At 47.4% G+C, this 17,785-nt stretch overlaps 1 protein-coding gene across 3 annotated transcripts in view; it reads right to left on the reverse strand.

Annotated features, from left to right (window-relative positions):
- The window catches only part of POFUT2 (protein O-fucosyltransferase 2), a 31,194-nt gene extending 15,668 nt beyond the window's left edge, over positions 1 to 15,526 (reverse strand). Inside the window, exons 1-2 of one of the 3 annotated variants that reach the window (XR_012221395.1) lie at positions 15,216 to 15,526; positions 220 to 470 (exon numbers count right to left, since the gene is read on the reverse strand). Coding sequence is in view for 2 of the 3 variants with exons in the window: in XM_073551579.1 (XP_073407680.1) it covers positions 220 to 470; positions 15,216 to 15,382 (418 nt within the window). In the remaining variant the exon portion in view is untranslated. The remainder of the gene's footprint in view (positions 1 to 219; positions 471 to 15,215) is intronic. The other 2 variants (XM_073551579.1, XM_073551578.1) reach the window with 2 other exon arrangements.
- Positions 15,527 to 17,785: the final 2,259 nt, after the last annotated feature.

Raw genomic sequence — 17,785 nt, forward strand, 5'->3', positions numbered from 1 at the left:
ATATATATATAGAAATAATCATTATAATTTGTTATAACTAACTGTAGTTAGTTACTATGCCCGGGCAGCGCCGGGCTCTTCAGCTAGTACAATATAAAGGTGGTTATCTAGACAGTATAACGGTGGTTATCTAGACATACTTTGTAGTTGATGAACTTTGCAAAAAAAAAAAAAAAGGATTATTACATTTCTAAATATACATTTGATGATTCGATATACCTGCCAAGAATTCTTCATATTCAATCACGGGGATATTTCGGCTCAGGCTGTCCATGTCGAAGAAGTCAGCCCAAGGAATCCGCACTTGATGTATGTCAGGACTCTGCCAGTGATAGAGACGACCCCATGGGGGTAAAACCAGGACCCAGTCTGAGCTCCTCTGCAAAGTCTTAAGGAGGGAAGCCATGCGAATATACACATCTCTACGCAGGTTAAATCCTTCTGGAGGGTTCACGTCGTACAGCAGGTATCTAAGAGAAGAGCAATCACGTTACTTTACAGCTTATGTATGAAATAACCAACTGAAACACTAAGAAAATGTCAGGCACTTACTTGTCAGCATCATAAGTGGCATGATGGAAGATACCACAGTGTGACTTCAAAGTGAAGAGAAAAACTGAGCAATACCTCGAACCTCTGCTAAGGTTCTAAAAGGAACCTGTCACCACGCCTTTGCTAACTCATCTGAGAGAAATATGGTATAGAGGCAGATACACTGATTCCAGCAATGTGTCACTTACTGAGCTGCTTGCTGCAGTTTTGATAAAATTCCTGTTTTCACTAAAGCAGAGCTAGTAGTTCTCTGAATGAGCAGGGGGTTGGACCAGATGGCCCAGGAGGTCCCTTCCAACTCTACGATTCTATGATTCTATGAATGCTCAGCTCTATATAGCCCCACCCACACCACTGATTGGCAGCGTTTGGTGTACACTGTGCATAGGCAGAAAGCTGTCCATCAGTGGTGGATATGGAGGACTACATGGCAGTAGGTTTATTAGTCCCCTAGGATCATCATTTATGACCATCTATTAGAGCAGGGATCGCCCCACGTTCAGGGGAACCTGACATCTTAGAGTTAGACTGACAGAGCAGTGATTTCAATGGACACCGGATAATGCTACATTTCCCCATTTTTGACCCTGCAGGTAAATGTAACGACCACTGATCGTTGATTTTGATACAGGAAAGATCTATATCCTCAGTGGTTGATACCTTTTAATGGATAACTGAAAAGATGGTAACACATTGCAAGCTTTCGAGACTACTCAGGTCTCTTCATCAGGCATAGACTAATACAAAATCTGAAGGATAACATATTTATACACAACACAGCACAGAAAAAATGCAATAGATAAGACAAGTGACGCGAAGCAGAACTACCGTATCATTGTGGGAGAGGGTTAAACATAAATATTGGACCAGTTCATAGATAAGGAGTCTGGATGCTTTATTATCCTCTGATTGGGGTCTCCTAATGTGTTGTGATGCCCCCACAAGGACTTAGGAGCAAATTCCTTAACTAATGTAAAAACGCAAAAGGGAAGTGTTCAGAGCGGATGTTCTCCAGTTTTCCACTCCTATCCACGTTAATAATCTTCTGTGAAATCAATGCTGATCTTATATGAACTGCAGGTTTTGTGACTGACAGTGTCACGTGGGATCAGAGAGATTTGCAACAGCCAATATCTGATTATTATGACCTCACTGTGCAAATAGAGTGGAATGTAAAAGTTTGGACACCCCTGGTCAAAAGTACTATTACTGTTAACAGTTAAGCAAGTTGAAGATGAAATGATTTCTAAAAGGTCTGAAGTTAAAGATGACACATTTCCTCTGCATTTTAAGCAAAAAAATCATTTACATATATAAAAAAAAAATCAAAACGGAAATATGCAAAAGTTTGGGTACCCTACATGGTTAGTACCTAAAACACAGAAAAACAAAATAAAACGTATAAAAAATACTCTGTTGTAAAAAACTAACAGTAAACAGCAAGTGCTAGTAAAAAGATGATAAAAAACAGGGTATTTTGTTGATACGTTTTTGCAAAAAATGTATACTAAGCCGCTCTACCAAACGTCAAGGTATACCCCTCAGAGCAGTCCCTAACCGATGTATTTAAAAACCTGCTCATGTGTATAGTACCTGTATGAGCAGGATTCAGACAGGTAATGTCTAATGTGGACACGCTGCAGAGTACGGCCTTTATGTGCATGGATCACAATGGAGGGGTGGAAAACCTCCCTAATCTTGTAAAAACAAGAAATTAAATACAAACACATGGGCCATGCACACAGTGAACAAGACTGTAGGACAGTGTTCACACCACCAGAAGACTAAAACACAGAATTTGTATTAAATTGATTTCTGCTTAGAAGAAACCATGGCTGCTGTTTTTTTGGCACAAAGTTAGAGGGGGCTTTTTTTGTTATAAAGTTGGGAAATCTGCATCAACTGTCTTTCCTAACGATGATAGTGAATACGCTGTAACCCTAACAGGATAATTAAGGTCTGAAACCTTGGGCAAAGTCATCTGAGCACACAAATCTCCAAGGGTGCCCAAAATATTTGCGTCAGCGCATTTTCCTTTCTGAATTTTTTAAAATGTGAAAAAAGGATAATTTTTTTTCCTCCTAAAATACAAAAGGAGATGTGTCATCTTAAACTTTAGGACTTTTGGAGACAATTTCATTTTCAACTTGCTTAACCCCCGGAGGTATTTTTGTTTCTGCATTTTAATTTTTTGCTCCCCTTGTTCCCAGAGCCATAACTTTTTAATCTTTTGGTCAAAATGGCCATGTGAGAGCTGTATGTTTGCGGGATAAGTTGAACTTTAGAAGGACACCATTGGTTTTAACATATCATGTATTGGAAAACAGTAAAAAAGAAAATTCCAACTGGGGTGAAATCGCAAAAAAGTTCAATCCCACAGTTTTTTTGTTTTTTTTATTTACCATGTTCACTAAATGCTAAAACTGACTGATTATGATTCTCCAGGTCATTATGAGTTCTTAGACACCAAACATGACTAGGTTCTTTTTTTATTTAAGTGGTGAAAAAAAATTCCAACGCTTGTTAAAAAAAAAAAAAAAAAAATTGCGCCATTTTCCGAGACTCGTAGCGTCTCCAGTTTTCGTGATCTGGGGTCGGGTGAGGGCTTATTGTTTGCGTGCCAAGCTGACATTTTTAATGATACCATTTTGGTGCAGAAACGATCTTTTGATCGGCCGTTATTGCATTTTAATGCAATGTTGCGGCAACCAAAAAAAGTAATTCTGGCGCTTTTACATTTTTGCTCATTACGCTGTTTAGCAATGGGGTTAATACTGTTTTTTTATATTGATAGATCGGGCAATTCTGAATGCGGCCATACCAAATATGTGTATGTTTGATTTTTTTTTTTTTTTTCAATGGGGCAGAAGTGGGGGCGATTTGAACTTTTATTTTTTTTTTAATATTTTTAAAAACTTTTTTTTTTTTTTTGCATGCTTTAATAGTCTCTATGGGACACTAGAAGTTGCAGTTGTCTGATCGGCTCTGCTACATATAGGCGACGAGCAGATCAGAACATACAAACTCCTTGCAGATGTTATCCTCGGTAGGACCCCAGCGCTGCAAGGCTGCAGTGCTAACCACTGGGCCATCATGATGCTGTGTTTGACACTTTAATCGATGTTTAGAAAAAGTATTTCTACAGTCCATCCTCAATGTGCAAAGTAACCTTTTGATTAACCCCCTCATGACCCAGCCTATTTTGACTTTAATGACCTGGCCATTTTTTGCAATTCTGACCAGTGTCCCTTTATGAGGTAACAACTCTGGAAAGCTTCAACGCATCCTAGCGGTTCTGAGATTGTTTTTTCGTGACATATTGGGCTTCATGTTAGTGGTAAATTTAGGTCGATAATTTTTGCGTTTATTGGTGAAAAAATCAGAAATTTGGTGAAAATTTTGAAAATGTCGCAATTTTCAAATTTTGAATTTTTATTCTGTTAAACTAGAGAGTTATGTGACACAAAATAGTTACTAAATAACATTTCCCACATGTCTACTTTACATCAGCACAATTTTGGAAGCAAAATATTTTTTTGTTAGGAAGTTATAAGGGTTAAAAGTTGACCAGTGATTTCTCATTTTTACAACAAAATTTACAAAACCATTTTTTTAGGGAACACCTCACATTTGAAGTCACTTTGAGGGGTCTATATGGCAGAAAATACCCAAAAGTGACACCATTCTAAAATCTGAACCCCTCAAGCTACTCAAAACCACATTCAAGAAGATTATTAACCCTTCAGGTGTTTCACAGCAGCTAAAGCAATGTGGAAGGAAAAAATGGACATTTTAAATTTTCCAACACAAATTTTCTTTCAGCATCAATTTTTTCATTTTCACATGGGCAGGGCAACAGGATAAAATGGATCCTAAAATTTGTTGGGCAATTTCCCCTGAGTACACCGATACCTCATATGTGGTCATAAACCACTGTTTGGGCGCATGGCAGGGCTCATAAGGGAAGGAGCGCCATTTGACTTTTTGAATGGAAAATATGCTGGAATATTTAGCGCTTGCCATGTCGCGTTTGGAGAGCCCCTGTGCGCCTAAACACTGGAGCTCCCCCACAAGTGACCCCATTTTGGAAACTAGACCCCCCAAGGAACTTATCTAGATGCATAGTGATCACTTTGAACCCCCAGGTGCTTCTCAAATTGATCCGTAAAAAAAAAAAAAGTACTTTTTTTTCACTAAAATTATCTTTTAGCCTCAGTTTTTTCATTTTCACATGGGCAACAGGATAAAATGGATCCTAAAATTTGTTGGGCAATTTCTCCTGAGTACACCGATACCTCATATGTGGTCAGAAACCACTGTTTGGGTGCACGGCAGGGCCCGGAAGGGAAGGAGCGCCATATGACCCTTTTGAATGGAAAATTAGCTCCAATCGTTATCGGACACCATGCCGCGTTTGGAGAGCCCCTGTGTGCCTAAACATTGGAGCTCCCCCACAAGTGATACCATTTTGGAAACTAGACCCCTTAAGGAACTTATCTAGATGTGTAGTGAGCACTTTGAACCCCCAAGTGCTTCACAAAAATTTATAACATAGAGCAGTGAAAATAAAAAATCATTTTTTTTCCTCAAAAATGATTTTTTAGCACGCTATTTTTTATTTTCACAAGGGTAACAGGAGAAATTGGACCACAAAAGTTGTTGTCCAGATTGTCCTGAGTACGCTGGTACCCCATATTGGGGGGGGGGGGCACTGTTTGGGTGCACGGCAGGGCGCAGAATGGAATGAGCGCCATTTGACTTTTTGAAATGAAAATTAGCTCCAATCGTTAGCGGACACCATGTCGTGTTTGGAGAGCCCCGTGTGCCTAAACTTTGGAGCTCCCCCACAAATGACCCCATTTTGGAAACTAGACCCCCTAAGGAACTTATCTAGATGCATAGTGAGCACTTTGAACCCCCAGGTGATTCACAGAAGTTTATAATGCAGAGCAGTGAAAATAAAAAATCTTTTTTTTCCTAAAAAAAATTTTTTTAGTTGCCAATTTTTTATTTTCACAAGGGTACTAGGATAAATTGGACCCCAAAAGTTGTTGTCCAGTTTGTCCTGAGTACGCTGGTACCCCATATGTGGGGGGGAACCACTGTTTGGGCACACGTTGGGGCTCAGCAGGGAAGTAGTGACATTTTGAATTGCTGACTTTGATGGAATGGTCTGCGGGCGTCATGTTACATTTGCTGAGCCCCTGTGTGCCTAAACAGTAGAAACCCCCCACAAGTGACCCCATTTTGGAAACTAGACCCCCCAAGGAATTTATCTAGATGTGTGGTGAGCACCTTGAACCCCCAAATGCTTCACAGAAGTTTATAACGCAGAGTCGTGAAAATAAAAAATCATTTTTTTCCCTCAAAAAAAAAAAGATTTTTAGCACGCAATTTTTTTTTTTTTCACAAGGGTAACAGGATAAATTGGACCCCAAAAGTTGTTGTCCAGTTTGTCCTGAGTACGCTGATACCCCATATGTGGGGGATGACCACTGTATGGGCACACGTCAGGGCTCGGAAGGGAAGTAGTGACATTTTGGTATGCAGACTTTGATGGAATGGTCTGCGGGCATCATGTTACATTTGCAGAGCCCTTGATGTACCTAAACTGTGGAAACCCCCCACAAGTGACCCCATTTTGGAAACTAGACCCCATAAGGAACTTGCCTAGATGTGTGGTGAGCACCTTGAACCCCGAAGTGCTTCACAGAAGATTGTAACGCAGAGCCATGAAAATAAAAAATCTTTTTTTTTCCTCAAAAAATGAATTTTTAGCTCTCAATTTTTTATTTTCACAAGGGTAACAGGAGAAATTGGACCCCAAAAGTTGTTGTGCAATTTTTCCTGAGTACGCTGATACCCCATATGTGGGGGTAAACCACTGTTTGGGCACACGTCGGGGCTTGGAAGGGAGGGATCACCGTTTGACTATTTGAACGCAAAATTGGCTGGAATCAATGGTTGCACCATATCGCGTTTGGAGACCCCCTGATGTGCCTAAACAGTGGAAACCCCACAATTCTAACTTCAACCCTAACCACAGTCCTAACCCCAATACATCCCTGACCCCAATCCCAACCCTATCCATAACCCTAACCCCAACAAACCCCTAACCCCAACACTAACCATAACACTAACCACAAGCCTAACCCTAATTCTAACCCTAACTCCAACCTTAACCCTAATTCTAACCCTAATTCCAACCCTAACCCTAATTCCAACCCTAACCCTAATTCCAACCCTAACCCTCTTTCCAACCCTAACCCTAACCCTCTTTCCAACCCTAACCCTTTTTCCAACCCTAACCCTAACCCTCTTTCCAACCCTAACCCTAATGGAAAAAAAAAATAAAAATATTTTCTTTATTTTATTAGTTATGCCTACCTATGGGGGTGATAATCGGGGGGTTCATTTACTTTTTATTTCATTTTGATCACTGTGAGAGTGATCAAAATGAAATAATGGAATCTGCAGCCGGCAGATTCGGACGGGCGCACTGCGCATGCCATTTTGAAAGATGGCGGCGCCCATGAACCGGACCCGCCGGACACCGGGAGCAACACTTAGAAGGTGCCGGGGGCGGTGAGAGTGGGTGAGGGGGTTATCGGAAGCTGGCGGGGAGCTGAGGGAATGGGAGGGGGGCAGATGATGACAGCGGCGGCAGATTGCCGCTGTCATTCTGTTGCGGGGGGGCTCGAATCGGTGTCTCCAGCCATGTCCGATGCTACTGCAGCATCGGCCATGGCTGGATTGTAGTATTTCATCAATTTTCATTGATGAAATATTACTATCGCTCTGATTGGCTGTTTCACTTTTAACAGCCAATCAGAGCGATCGTAGCCACGTGGGGGCGAAGCCACTCCCCCTGTGGTGAATTACAAAGCCCCCTGTATCTGCGGGTCAGGTGACCTTTCATTGACCCCAGTCACCCGACCCGCAGGGGGGCTTTGAATTCATGACACAGGGTATGCGTCATAGGTCGGATTGGCACCGACTTTCATGACGCATACGTTGTGTCACAGGTCGGGAACCGGTTAATAGATGGGGCTGAAGACCAAGCTTCTCCTCTGCTACTAGACATGCGCGGTGCACCTCTGAGGCCGGGCAGCGTACACCCGGTGTCAGAGAAGCAATAGCATGTAAGAAAGAAAGTCGCACACATCGCAAGATTTGCAGAGAGCTGGCGATGACCCCGCTGTTGTAAATTATGTTCTCACACCCACAGGGACAGGATAACACGCTGAGTGGGATGATTAGTCTGGAGACACAAATGCCCCATTGACTAGTCTAAGGCTATGTGCACACGATGCAGATTTCCTGCGGATCCGCAGCGGATTTTTCCACGCAGAAACGCTGCAGATCCGCACTGTGATTTACAGTACAATGTAATTCAATGAAAAAAAAAAAACGCGCTGTGCACATGCTGCGGTTTTTTCCGCGCTGTTTGTGTGCGGTCCAAAAAAATCAGCGTGTCAATTCTTTTGTGCGGTTTTCCATCTGCTCCATTCTACAAATCCGCAGGGGGAAAACCGCAGTGGAAAACCGCAATAAAAAAGGAAGAAATCCGCAGGAAACATGCAGGTTATTTGACCTGCGGATTTCTTAAATCTGCATGGAAAAATCCACAGGACAAAAAAGTCCGTCTGCACTTAGCCTAAATGTTAAGCTGCATATTAAAAATGGGACTTCAGAAATACTTTTTCCAAAGATCTGCTAATGTGTCAAACACTATAAAGGGCTTGTTAGGAAGGTAAATGATAAAGAATGATACGAATGCTGGTGATTTGGGGGCATGGAGGGAGGACCTGTGAGGTTCCCTTTAACCCCTTAACGACCACCAATACGCCATTTAACGGCTGTAGTTAAGGGTACTTAAACCACAGCGCTGTGAATTCACGGTGGTGTGGAAAAAGTGTCTATAGCGCCCCCCATAGTCGGATTTTCTCTAGGGTCTTGGCTGCCGGGGATAACAAGACCCCAGAGAACATGATTCGGGTCGGTTTTTACTGACCCCGCTTTTGCAATCACTGTTATTAACCATATAACGGTGACCGAAAAAAAAAAGTCCGATGTGTCATTTAATTTCTCTCTCCTCTGATGTGATCGCACATCAGAGGAGAGAGAAATAGGGTTTCCGATCCTCCCCGGTGGTCCTCGGCCCGCGTGCTTCCCTTCCATGGGCGCCACCATCTTCTTCCGGGAAGAAAATTGTGGGTGCATGCACAGTGCGCCTGCCGAGATCTGCCGGACGGCACCTGGCAAGATTTCATTCAACATACATTTTTATCACTGTGATAAACACTATCACAGTGATCAAAATAAAAAAAGTAAATAAACCCCCCCCCCCTTTATCACCCCCTTAGTTAGGGAAAAATAATGAAATAAAGAAAATATATTTATTTAAATTTTTCCGTTAGGGTTAAGCTAAAGTTAGGATTAGAATTGGGGTTAGGGTTGGTATTGGGGTTGGGGTTAGAGATAGGGGTGTGTTGGGGTTATGGTTAGAGTTAGGGCTGTGGTTAGGGTTGGGAGTAGGGTTGTGGTTAGAGTTATGATTAGGGTTGGGATTACGGTTATGGGTGTTGTTCGGGTTAGGGTTGAGTTAGAATTGAGGGGTTTCCACTATTTAGGCACATCAGGGGGTCTCCAAACGTGACATGGCACCACCATTGATTCCAGCCAATTTTGCTCTCAAAAAGTCAAACGGTGCTCCCTTCCTTCCAAGCCCCAACGTGTGCAAAAACATATGGGGTATCAGCGCACTCAGGACAAATTGCACACCAACTTTGGGGGTCTAATTTCTCCTGTTAACCTTGGGAAAATAAACAATTGGGGGCTAAAACATTTTTGTGGAAAAAAATTATTATTTTCACATCTCTGAGTTATAAACTTCTGTGTAGTATGTTGGGGTTCAAAGTGCTCACCACACATCTAAATAAGCTCCTTGGGGGGTCTAGTTTCCAAAATGGGGTCATTTGTGGGGAGTTTCTACTATTTAGGCACATCAGGGGCTCTGCAAACACAACATGACGTCCTCAGACCATTCTATCAAAGTCTGCATTCCAAAACGGCACTCCTTCCCTTCCAAGCTCTGCCATGCGCCCAAACAGTGGTTCTCCACCACATATGGGGTATCAGCGTACTCAGAACAAACTGCAGAACAACTTTTGTGGTCCAATTTCTCCTGTTACCCTTGTGAAAATAAAAAATAGTGGGCTAAAAAAATCACCACTATTTCTGATCTTCCTGTCTCACAGAGATAACTGTTATCTGGGTGATTTGTGATAGATTTTCGAAGATGGTCCATCTTGTACCACTCCCAAAATTCCACTGAGTTGATGCCCTTGTTTTTACAACAGGTGGTTCGGTTACACAGGATTCCTGAGAACACTGTGTCTGATAGAGGGGTCCAGTTTGTTTCCAGATTCTGGAAAGCCTTTTGTTCCAGTCTGGGAATTCAGTTATCCTTCTCCTCCGTGTTTCATCCTCAGACCAATGGACAGACTGAGAGAACAAACCAGACCTTGGAGTCTTATTTAAGATGTTTTACATCTGGTGATCAGGATGATTGGGTCTCATTTTTGCCCTTGGCTGAATTCGCACTGAACAATAGAGCTAGTTCTGCCACTTTGATCTCACCCTTTTTCTGTAATTTTGGGTTTCATCCTCGATTCTCTTCAGGGTAAGTGGAATCTTCGTCCTGCCCAGGTGTGGACACTGTGGTTGAGAGAATGCAGCAGATATGGGACCAAGTGGTGGATAAGTTGTCACTCTCTCAGGAAAAGGCCCAGCGATTTTCCAACCGGCATAGGACCATTGGTCCCCGGTTTAAAGTGGGTGATATGGTTTGGTTGTCGTCTAAGAATATTCCTATGAAGGTTGCATCTCCAAAATTTAAGCCAAGATTTATTGGACCTTATAAAATTTTGGAGATTCTTAATTCTGTTTCTTTTCGATTGGCTCTTCCAGTTACGTTCAAGATCCATAACGTATTTCACAAGTCTCTGTTGAAGAGGTTTGTTGAGCCAGTGGTTCCTATGGCAGCACCTCCTGACCCTGTGTTGGTTGAAGGCAATGTGGAATATGAGGTAGAGAAAATATTGGATTCTCCTTTGGTTAGACGGATACTCCAGTATTTGGTCAAATGGAAGGGTTATGGCCAGGAGGATAATTCTTGGGTTTCTGCCTCGGAGATCTGCCACCTGATAATGAGGATGACGATTGGACCTCAGGAATCTCAGACTGGATTTAAGACAGCCGACGCCCTAGTCTGGTGCTGGTGATTCCTTCTGGCTTTTCAGGTCCTGGTTTTCAGCTCTGTTCCAGTCATTTCAAGCTAAGTTTTTCTGCTAATGTTCACACTTGATTTTGTTGGTCTATCCAGTTTTTTGTGTGGTCAGCCAGCCCCGGCTGGGGCTGTGCTGAATTTCCACTCTTATTTATCTGTATTTGCCAATTTGCTTTTTTGTCCCTTATTAGATTGGCCTCTATTTGCTCTGTCTCAGAATATTTCAGAGTGCTGATATAGTGGGAGAAGTCTAGTGACTTCAGGGTTAATTTTGCTATCAGAAGTGTTGGACATTATTTTTGTAGGGTTTTTGGCAGATTGCAGACAGTGTCTTTCCTTTCCTATCCTTTCTAGTTAGTTTGGGCCCCATCATTTGCTCAGCCTATTTTCCTGCCTGTGTTTGTGCTTTCATCTTGTTTCACCGTCAATACATGTGAGGGGGCTGTCTTTCCTTTGGGGTCTGCTCTGGGGCAGTTAGTTTTCCCCTTTTCTTGCTTTAGGCTTATTTAGTCCTCAGGCTGTGACGAAGCGTCTAGGACCATCGTAGATACGCTCCACAGCTGCTGCTAGTTGTTATGGTTAGGATCAGGGATCTGCAATCTGCATAGTTACCAACCTCTCTGGTTTTCTGTGACTTAGCTTGTTTAGTCTTTTCCTCCTCGGTGAACCATTCATAACAGTCTTCCTCCACAGCCCCTCTCTCCATGCACTGTCCTGCTGTATCCGTCCTCAGCCCCGCTCTCCGTCCGCGTCCCACTCTGCTGCTTCGTGATTGGTTGGTGATACACACATTCAGATTTATATATAGAGATTTTATGTGACATATCTCTCTGATTTAAGGGCATAAAAATTAAAAGTTTGAAAATTGCAAAATTTTAACATTTTTTGCCAATTTCCATTTTTTTCATAAATAAACACAAGTCATATCGAAGAAATTTTGCCACTAACATGAAGTACAATATGTCATGAAAAAATAATGTCAGAATCACCAGGATCCATGGAAGCGTTCCAGAGTTATTACCTCATAAAGGGACAGTGGTCAGAATTGTAAAAATTGGCCGGGTCATTAAGCTGCAAATTGGCGCCGTCACTAGGGGGTTAAATATTGCTAGGAATTTTCTTTAGTCATTAAATTAATGGAAAAAAAAATATTCACAACAAAACTATACACAATATATTCCAGAAATCGCACTGTCCCAGAGAATCACCCGGTCAGGTCCTTTTAACTACACTATAATTCTTGTGAAAACAATGGCGGAACTGTGGATTTTCCACCACTTCATCCCACTCGGAGGTTTTTGTTTTTCATTCTCCGGTGCGTTGTATGGTAGAATAAATGGGGCCATTCAGTATACAACTCATCCCGCAAACCACACGGCTTCCACTGAGCAAAATGTTAGGGCTCTTGGAAGACAGGGATGAAAAAAATGAAAGTAGTCATTAAAGTGTTAAGTAAGTGTTAAGTAAGTGTTAAGTGTCAGCGTCATTAAAGTGTTAAGTAATTTCTGTCCCTCCGCACACATCCTGTGGGGTTAGGAGCAGTCCCCTGGTCACCATGGCTCACCTGCAACCCCCTGGTCATCATGGCCACCTGCAGCACCGTTGTCACCATGGCCACCTGCAGCTCCCCCCTGGTCACCACGGCCACCTGCAGCACCGTTGTCACCATGGCCACCTGCAGCTCCCCCCTGGTCACCACTGCCACCTGGTCTCCACGATCACCTGCCGCCCCCTGCAACCCTCCTGGTCACCATGGGCACCTGTGGCCCCCTGGTCTCCACGGCCACCTAATAACCATGGCTTCCTGGTCTCCACAGTCACTTGCCGCCCCTTGTGACCCTCCTGGTCACACAGACACCTGCGCCTCTCCTGGTCACACAGACACCGGCGCCTCTCCTGGTCACACAGACACCGGCTCCTCTCCTGGTCACACAGACACCGGTGCCTCTCCTGGTCACACAGACACCGGCGCCTCTCCTGGTCACACAGACACCGGCGCCTCTCCTGGTCACACAGACACCGGCGCCTCTCCTGGTCACACAGACACCGGCGCCTCTCCTGGTCACACAGACACCGGCGCCTCTCCTGGTCACACAGACACCTGCGCCCCTCCTGATCACACAGACACCTGCGCCTCTCCTGGTCACACAGACACCTGCGCCTCTCCTGGTCACACAGACACCTGCACCCCTCCTGGTCACACAGACACCTGCGCCTCTCCTGGTCACACAGACACCTGCGCCTCTCCTGGTCACACAGACACCTGCGCCTCTCCTGGTCACACAGACACCTGCGCCCCTCCTGATCACACAGACACCTGCGCCTCTCCTGGTCACACAGACACCTGCGCCTCTCCTGGTCACACAGACACCTGCGCCTCTCCTGGTCACACAGACACCTGCGCCTCTCCTGGTCACACAGACACCTGCGCCTCTCCTGGTCACACAGACACCTGCGCCCCTCCTGGTCACACAGACACCTGCGCCTCTCCTGGTCACACAGACACCTGCGCCTCTCCTGGTCACACAGACACCTGCGCCTCTCCTGGTCACACAGACACCTGCGCCTCTCCTGGTCACACAGACACCTGCGCCCCTCCTGGTCACACAGACACCTGCGCCCCTCCTGGTCACACAGACACCTGCGCCTCTCCTGGTCACACAGACACCTGCACCCCTCCTGGTCACACAGACACCTGCGCCTCTCCTGGTCACACAGACACCTGCGCCTCTCCTGGTCACACAGACACCTGCGCCTCTCCTGGTCACACAGACACCTGCGCCTCTCCTGGTCACACAGACACCTGCGCCTCTCCTGGTCACACAGACACCTGCGCCCCTCCTGATCACACAGACACCTGCGCCTCTCCTGGTCACACAGACACCTGCGCCTCTCCTGGTCACACAGACACCTGCGCCTCTCCTGGTCACACAGACACCTGCGCCTCTCCTGGTCACACAGACACCTGCGCCTCTCCTGGTCACACAGACACCTGCGCCTCTTCTGGTCACACAGACACCTGCGCCCCTCCTGGTCACACAGACACCTGCGCCCCTCCTGGTCACACAGACACCTGCGCCCCTCCTGGTCACACAGACACCTGCACCCCTCCTGGTCACACAGACACCTGCGCCCCTCCTGGTCACACAGACACCTGCGCCCCTCCTGGTCACACAGACACCTGCGCCCCTCCTGGTCACACAGACACCTGCGCCCCTCCTGGTCACACAGACACCGGCGCCCCTCCTGGTCACACAGACACCTGCGCCCCTCCTGGTCACACAGACACCTGCGCCCCTCCTGGTCACACAGACACCTGCGTTCCTCCTGGTCACACAGACACCTGCGCCCCTCCTGGTCACACAGACACCTGCGCCCCTCCTGGTCACACAGACACCTGCGCCCCTCCTGGTCACACAGACACCTGCGCCCCTCCTGGTCACCACAGACACCTGCGCCTCTCCTGGTCACACAGACACCTGCGCCCCTCCTGGTCACACAGACACCTGCGCCCCTCCTGGTCACACAGACACCTGCGCCCCTCCTGGTCACACAGACACCTGCGCCCCTCCTGGTCACACAGACACCTGCGCCCCTCCTGGTCACACAGACACCTGCGCCCCTCCTGGTCACACAGACACCTGCGCCCCTCCTGGTCACACAGACACCTGCGCCTCTCCTGGTCACTCAGACACCTGCGCCTCTCCTGGTCACACAGACACCTGCGTTCCTCCTGGTCACACAGACACCTGCGCCCCTCCTGGTCACACAGACACCTGCGCCCCTCCTGGTCACACAGACACCTGCGCCCCTCCTGGTCACACAGACACCTGCGCCTCTCCTGGTCACTCAGACACCTGCGCCTCTCCTGGTCACACAGACACCTGCGTTCCTCCTGGTCACACAGACACCTGCGTTCCTCCTGGTCACACAGACACCTGCGTTCCTCCTGGTCACACAGACACCTGCGCCCCTCCTGGTCACACAGACACCTGCGCCCCTCCTGGTCACACAGACACCTGCTCCCCTCCTGGTCACACAGACACCTGCGCCCCTCCTGGTCACACAGACACCTGCGCCCCTCCTGGTCACACAGACACCTGCGCCTCTCCTGGTCACTCAGACACCTGCGCCTCTCCTGGTCACACAGACACCTGCGTTCCTCCTGGTCACACAGACACCTGCGCCCCTCCTGGTCACACAGACACCTGCGCCCCTCCTGGTCACACAGACACCTGCGCCCCTCCTGGTCACACAGACACCTGCGCCCCTCCTGGTCACACAGACACCTGCCCCCCTCTGCTTCTCTGTTACTATATGAATCCTCTCAGCAGTGAGTACACACATATACTGCAGTTCACACTGCCAATACCTGCGGTCAGCTGCGGCAGTCACGACAGGCAGGGAGCGCATGGAGTGTCCCGGACTGAACTCCCCCTGGTGGCCCCGGACCATGGATAACAGGATGAAGAAGAACCAATGTCTGAAAACCTGGAGCCCGGCGTGATCCCTACCGGCCGCCATATCCAGCCAGACCATACTTCCGCTGCCGGGACCTCGGCATTTCGTTGCTATGACGACCCCCCAAACTCAATCTGCTCTCCAGCTCATAGCAGCTACTGTAGAGAGGTCACATGACCAGGCAGAAGGCGGAGGGGCCCGGCGGCATTGAGCGCGGCAGTGACTGCAGCGCTGTTTATTGGGGGGCGGGACTGCGCGAACATGCCCTCTGTATGGGGGGCCGTGCTTGGTCCTGGGAGGACAGTATATGTGGACGGGTTTGTGTGAGGGGGCAATCGGTACAGTAGTGGAGGTCTGAGGCTGATAGGTGTGTAGGAAAGGGAGAGGCTTCACAATGGGGGCACTTACATATGAGGAGCTGTTCTGTATGAGGGGCTGATGTTCCTGTATGGGGGCAGTTCTGTATGAGGGGCTGATGTTCCTGTATGGGGGCAGTTCTGTATGAGGGGCTGATGTTCCTGTATGAGGACAGTCCTGTATGAGGGACTGATGTTTCTGTATGGGGGCAGTTCTGTATGAGGGGCTGATGTTCCTGTATGGGGCAGTTCTGTGTGAGGGGCTGATGTTCCTGTATGGGGGCAGTTCTGTATGAGGGGCTGATGTGTCTGTATGGAGGCAGTTCTGTATGAGGGGCTGATGTTCCTGTATGGGGGCAGTTCTGTATGAGGGGCTGATGTCTGTATGGGGGCAGTTCTGTATGAGGGGCTGATGTTCCTGTATGGGGGCAGTTCTGTGTGAGGGGCTGATGTTCCTGTATGGGGACAGTTCTGTATGAGGGGCTGATGTTCCTGTATGGGGACAGTTCTGTATGAGGGGCTGATGTGTCTGTATGGGGGCAGTTCTGTATGAGGGGCTGATGTTCCTGTATGGGGCAGTTCTGTGTGAGGGGCTGATGTTCCTGTATGGGGGCAGTTCTGTGTGAGGGGCTGATGTGTCTGTATGGGGGCAGTTCTGTATGAGGGGCTGATGTGTCTGTATGGGGGCAGTTCTGTGTGAGGGGCTGATGTTCCTGTATGGGGGCAGTTCTGTATGAGGGGCTGATGTGTCTGTATGGGGGCAGTTCTGTATGAGGGGCTGATGTGTCTGTATGGGGGCAGTTCTGTATGAGGGGCTGATGTTCCTGTATGGGGCAGTTCTGTGTGAGGGGCTGATGTTCCTGTATGGGGGCAGTTCTGTATGAGGGGCTGATGTGTCTGTATGGGGACAGTTCTGTATGAGGGGCTGATGTGTCTCTATGGGGACAGTTCTGTATGAGGGGCTGATGTTCCTGTATGGGGACAGTTCTGTATGAGGGGCTGATGTTCCTATATGGGGACAGTTCTGTATGAGGGGCAGATGTTCCTGTATGGGGACAGTTCTGTATGAGGGGCTGATGTGTCTGTATGGGGGCAGTTCTGTATGAGGGGCTGATGTTCCTGTATGGAGGCAGTTCTGTATGAGGGGGCTGATGTGTCTGTATGGGGACAGTTCTGTATGAGGGGCTGATGTGTCTGTATGGGGACAGTTCTGTATGAGGGGCTGATGTTCCTGTATGGGGGCAGTTCTGTATGAGGGGCTGATGTTCCTGTATGGAGGCAGTTCTGTATGAAGGGCTGATGTGTCTGTATGGGGACAGTTCTGTATGAGGGGCTGATGTTCCTGTATGGGGGCAGTTCTGTATGAGGGGCTGATGTGTCTGTATGGGGACAGTTCTGTATGAGGGGCTGATGTTCCTGTATGGGGGCAGTTCTGTATGAGGGGCTGATGTTCCTGTATGGGGGCAGTTCTGTATGAGGGGCTGATGTGTCTGTATGGGGACAGTTCTGTATGAGGGGCTGATGTGTCTGTATGGGGACAGTTCTGTATGAGGGGCTGATGTTCCTGTATGGGGGCAGTTCTGTATGAGGGGCTGATGTTCCTGTATGGAGGCAGTTCTGTATGAGGGGCTGATGTGTCTGTATGGGGACAGTTCTGTATGAGGGGCTGATGTTCCTGTATGGGGGCAGTTCTGTATGAGGGGCTGATGTGTCTGTATGGGGACAGTTCCGTATGAGGGGCTGATGTTCCTGTATGGGGGCAGTTCTGTATGAGGGGCTGATGTTCCTGTATGGGGGCAGTTCTGTATGATGGGCTGATGTTCCTGTATGGGGACAGTTCTGTATGAGGGGCTGATGTGTCTGTATGGGGACAGTTCTGTATGAGGGGCTGATGTTCCTGTATGGGGGCAGTTCTGTATGAGGGGCTGATGTTCCTGTATGGGGGCAGTTCTGTGTGAGGGGCTGATGTTCCTGTATGGGGGCAGTTCTGTATGAGGGGCTGATGTTCCTGTATGGAGGCAGTTCTGTATGAGGGGCTGATGTGTCTGTATGGGGACAGTTCTGTATGAGGGGCTGATGTTCCTGTATGGGGGCAGTTCTGTATGAGGGGCTGATGTGTCTGTAT

The sequence above is a fragment of the Dendrobates tinctorius genome, unplaced genomic scaffold (genome assembly GCF_039654945.1).
Source record: "Dendrobates tinctorius isolate UK_male_01 unplaced genomic scaffold, ASM3965494v1 ptg000177l, whole genome shotgun sequence".
Classification (NCBI taxonomy): domain Eukaryota; kingdom Metazoa; phylum Chordata; class Amphibia; order Anura; family Dendrobatidae; genus Dendrobates; species Dendrobates tinctorius.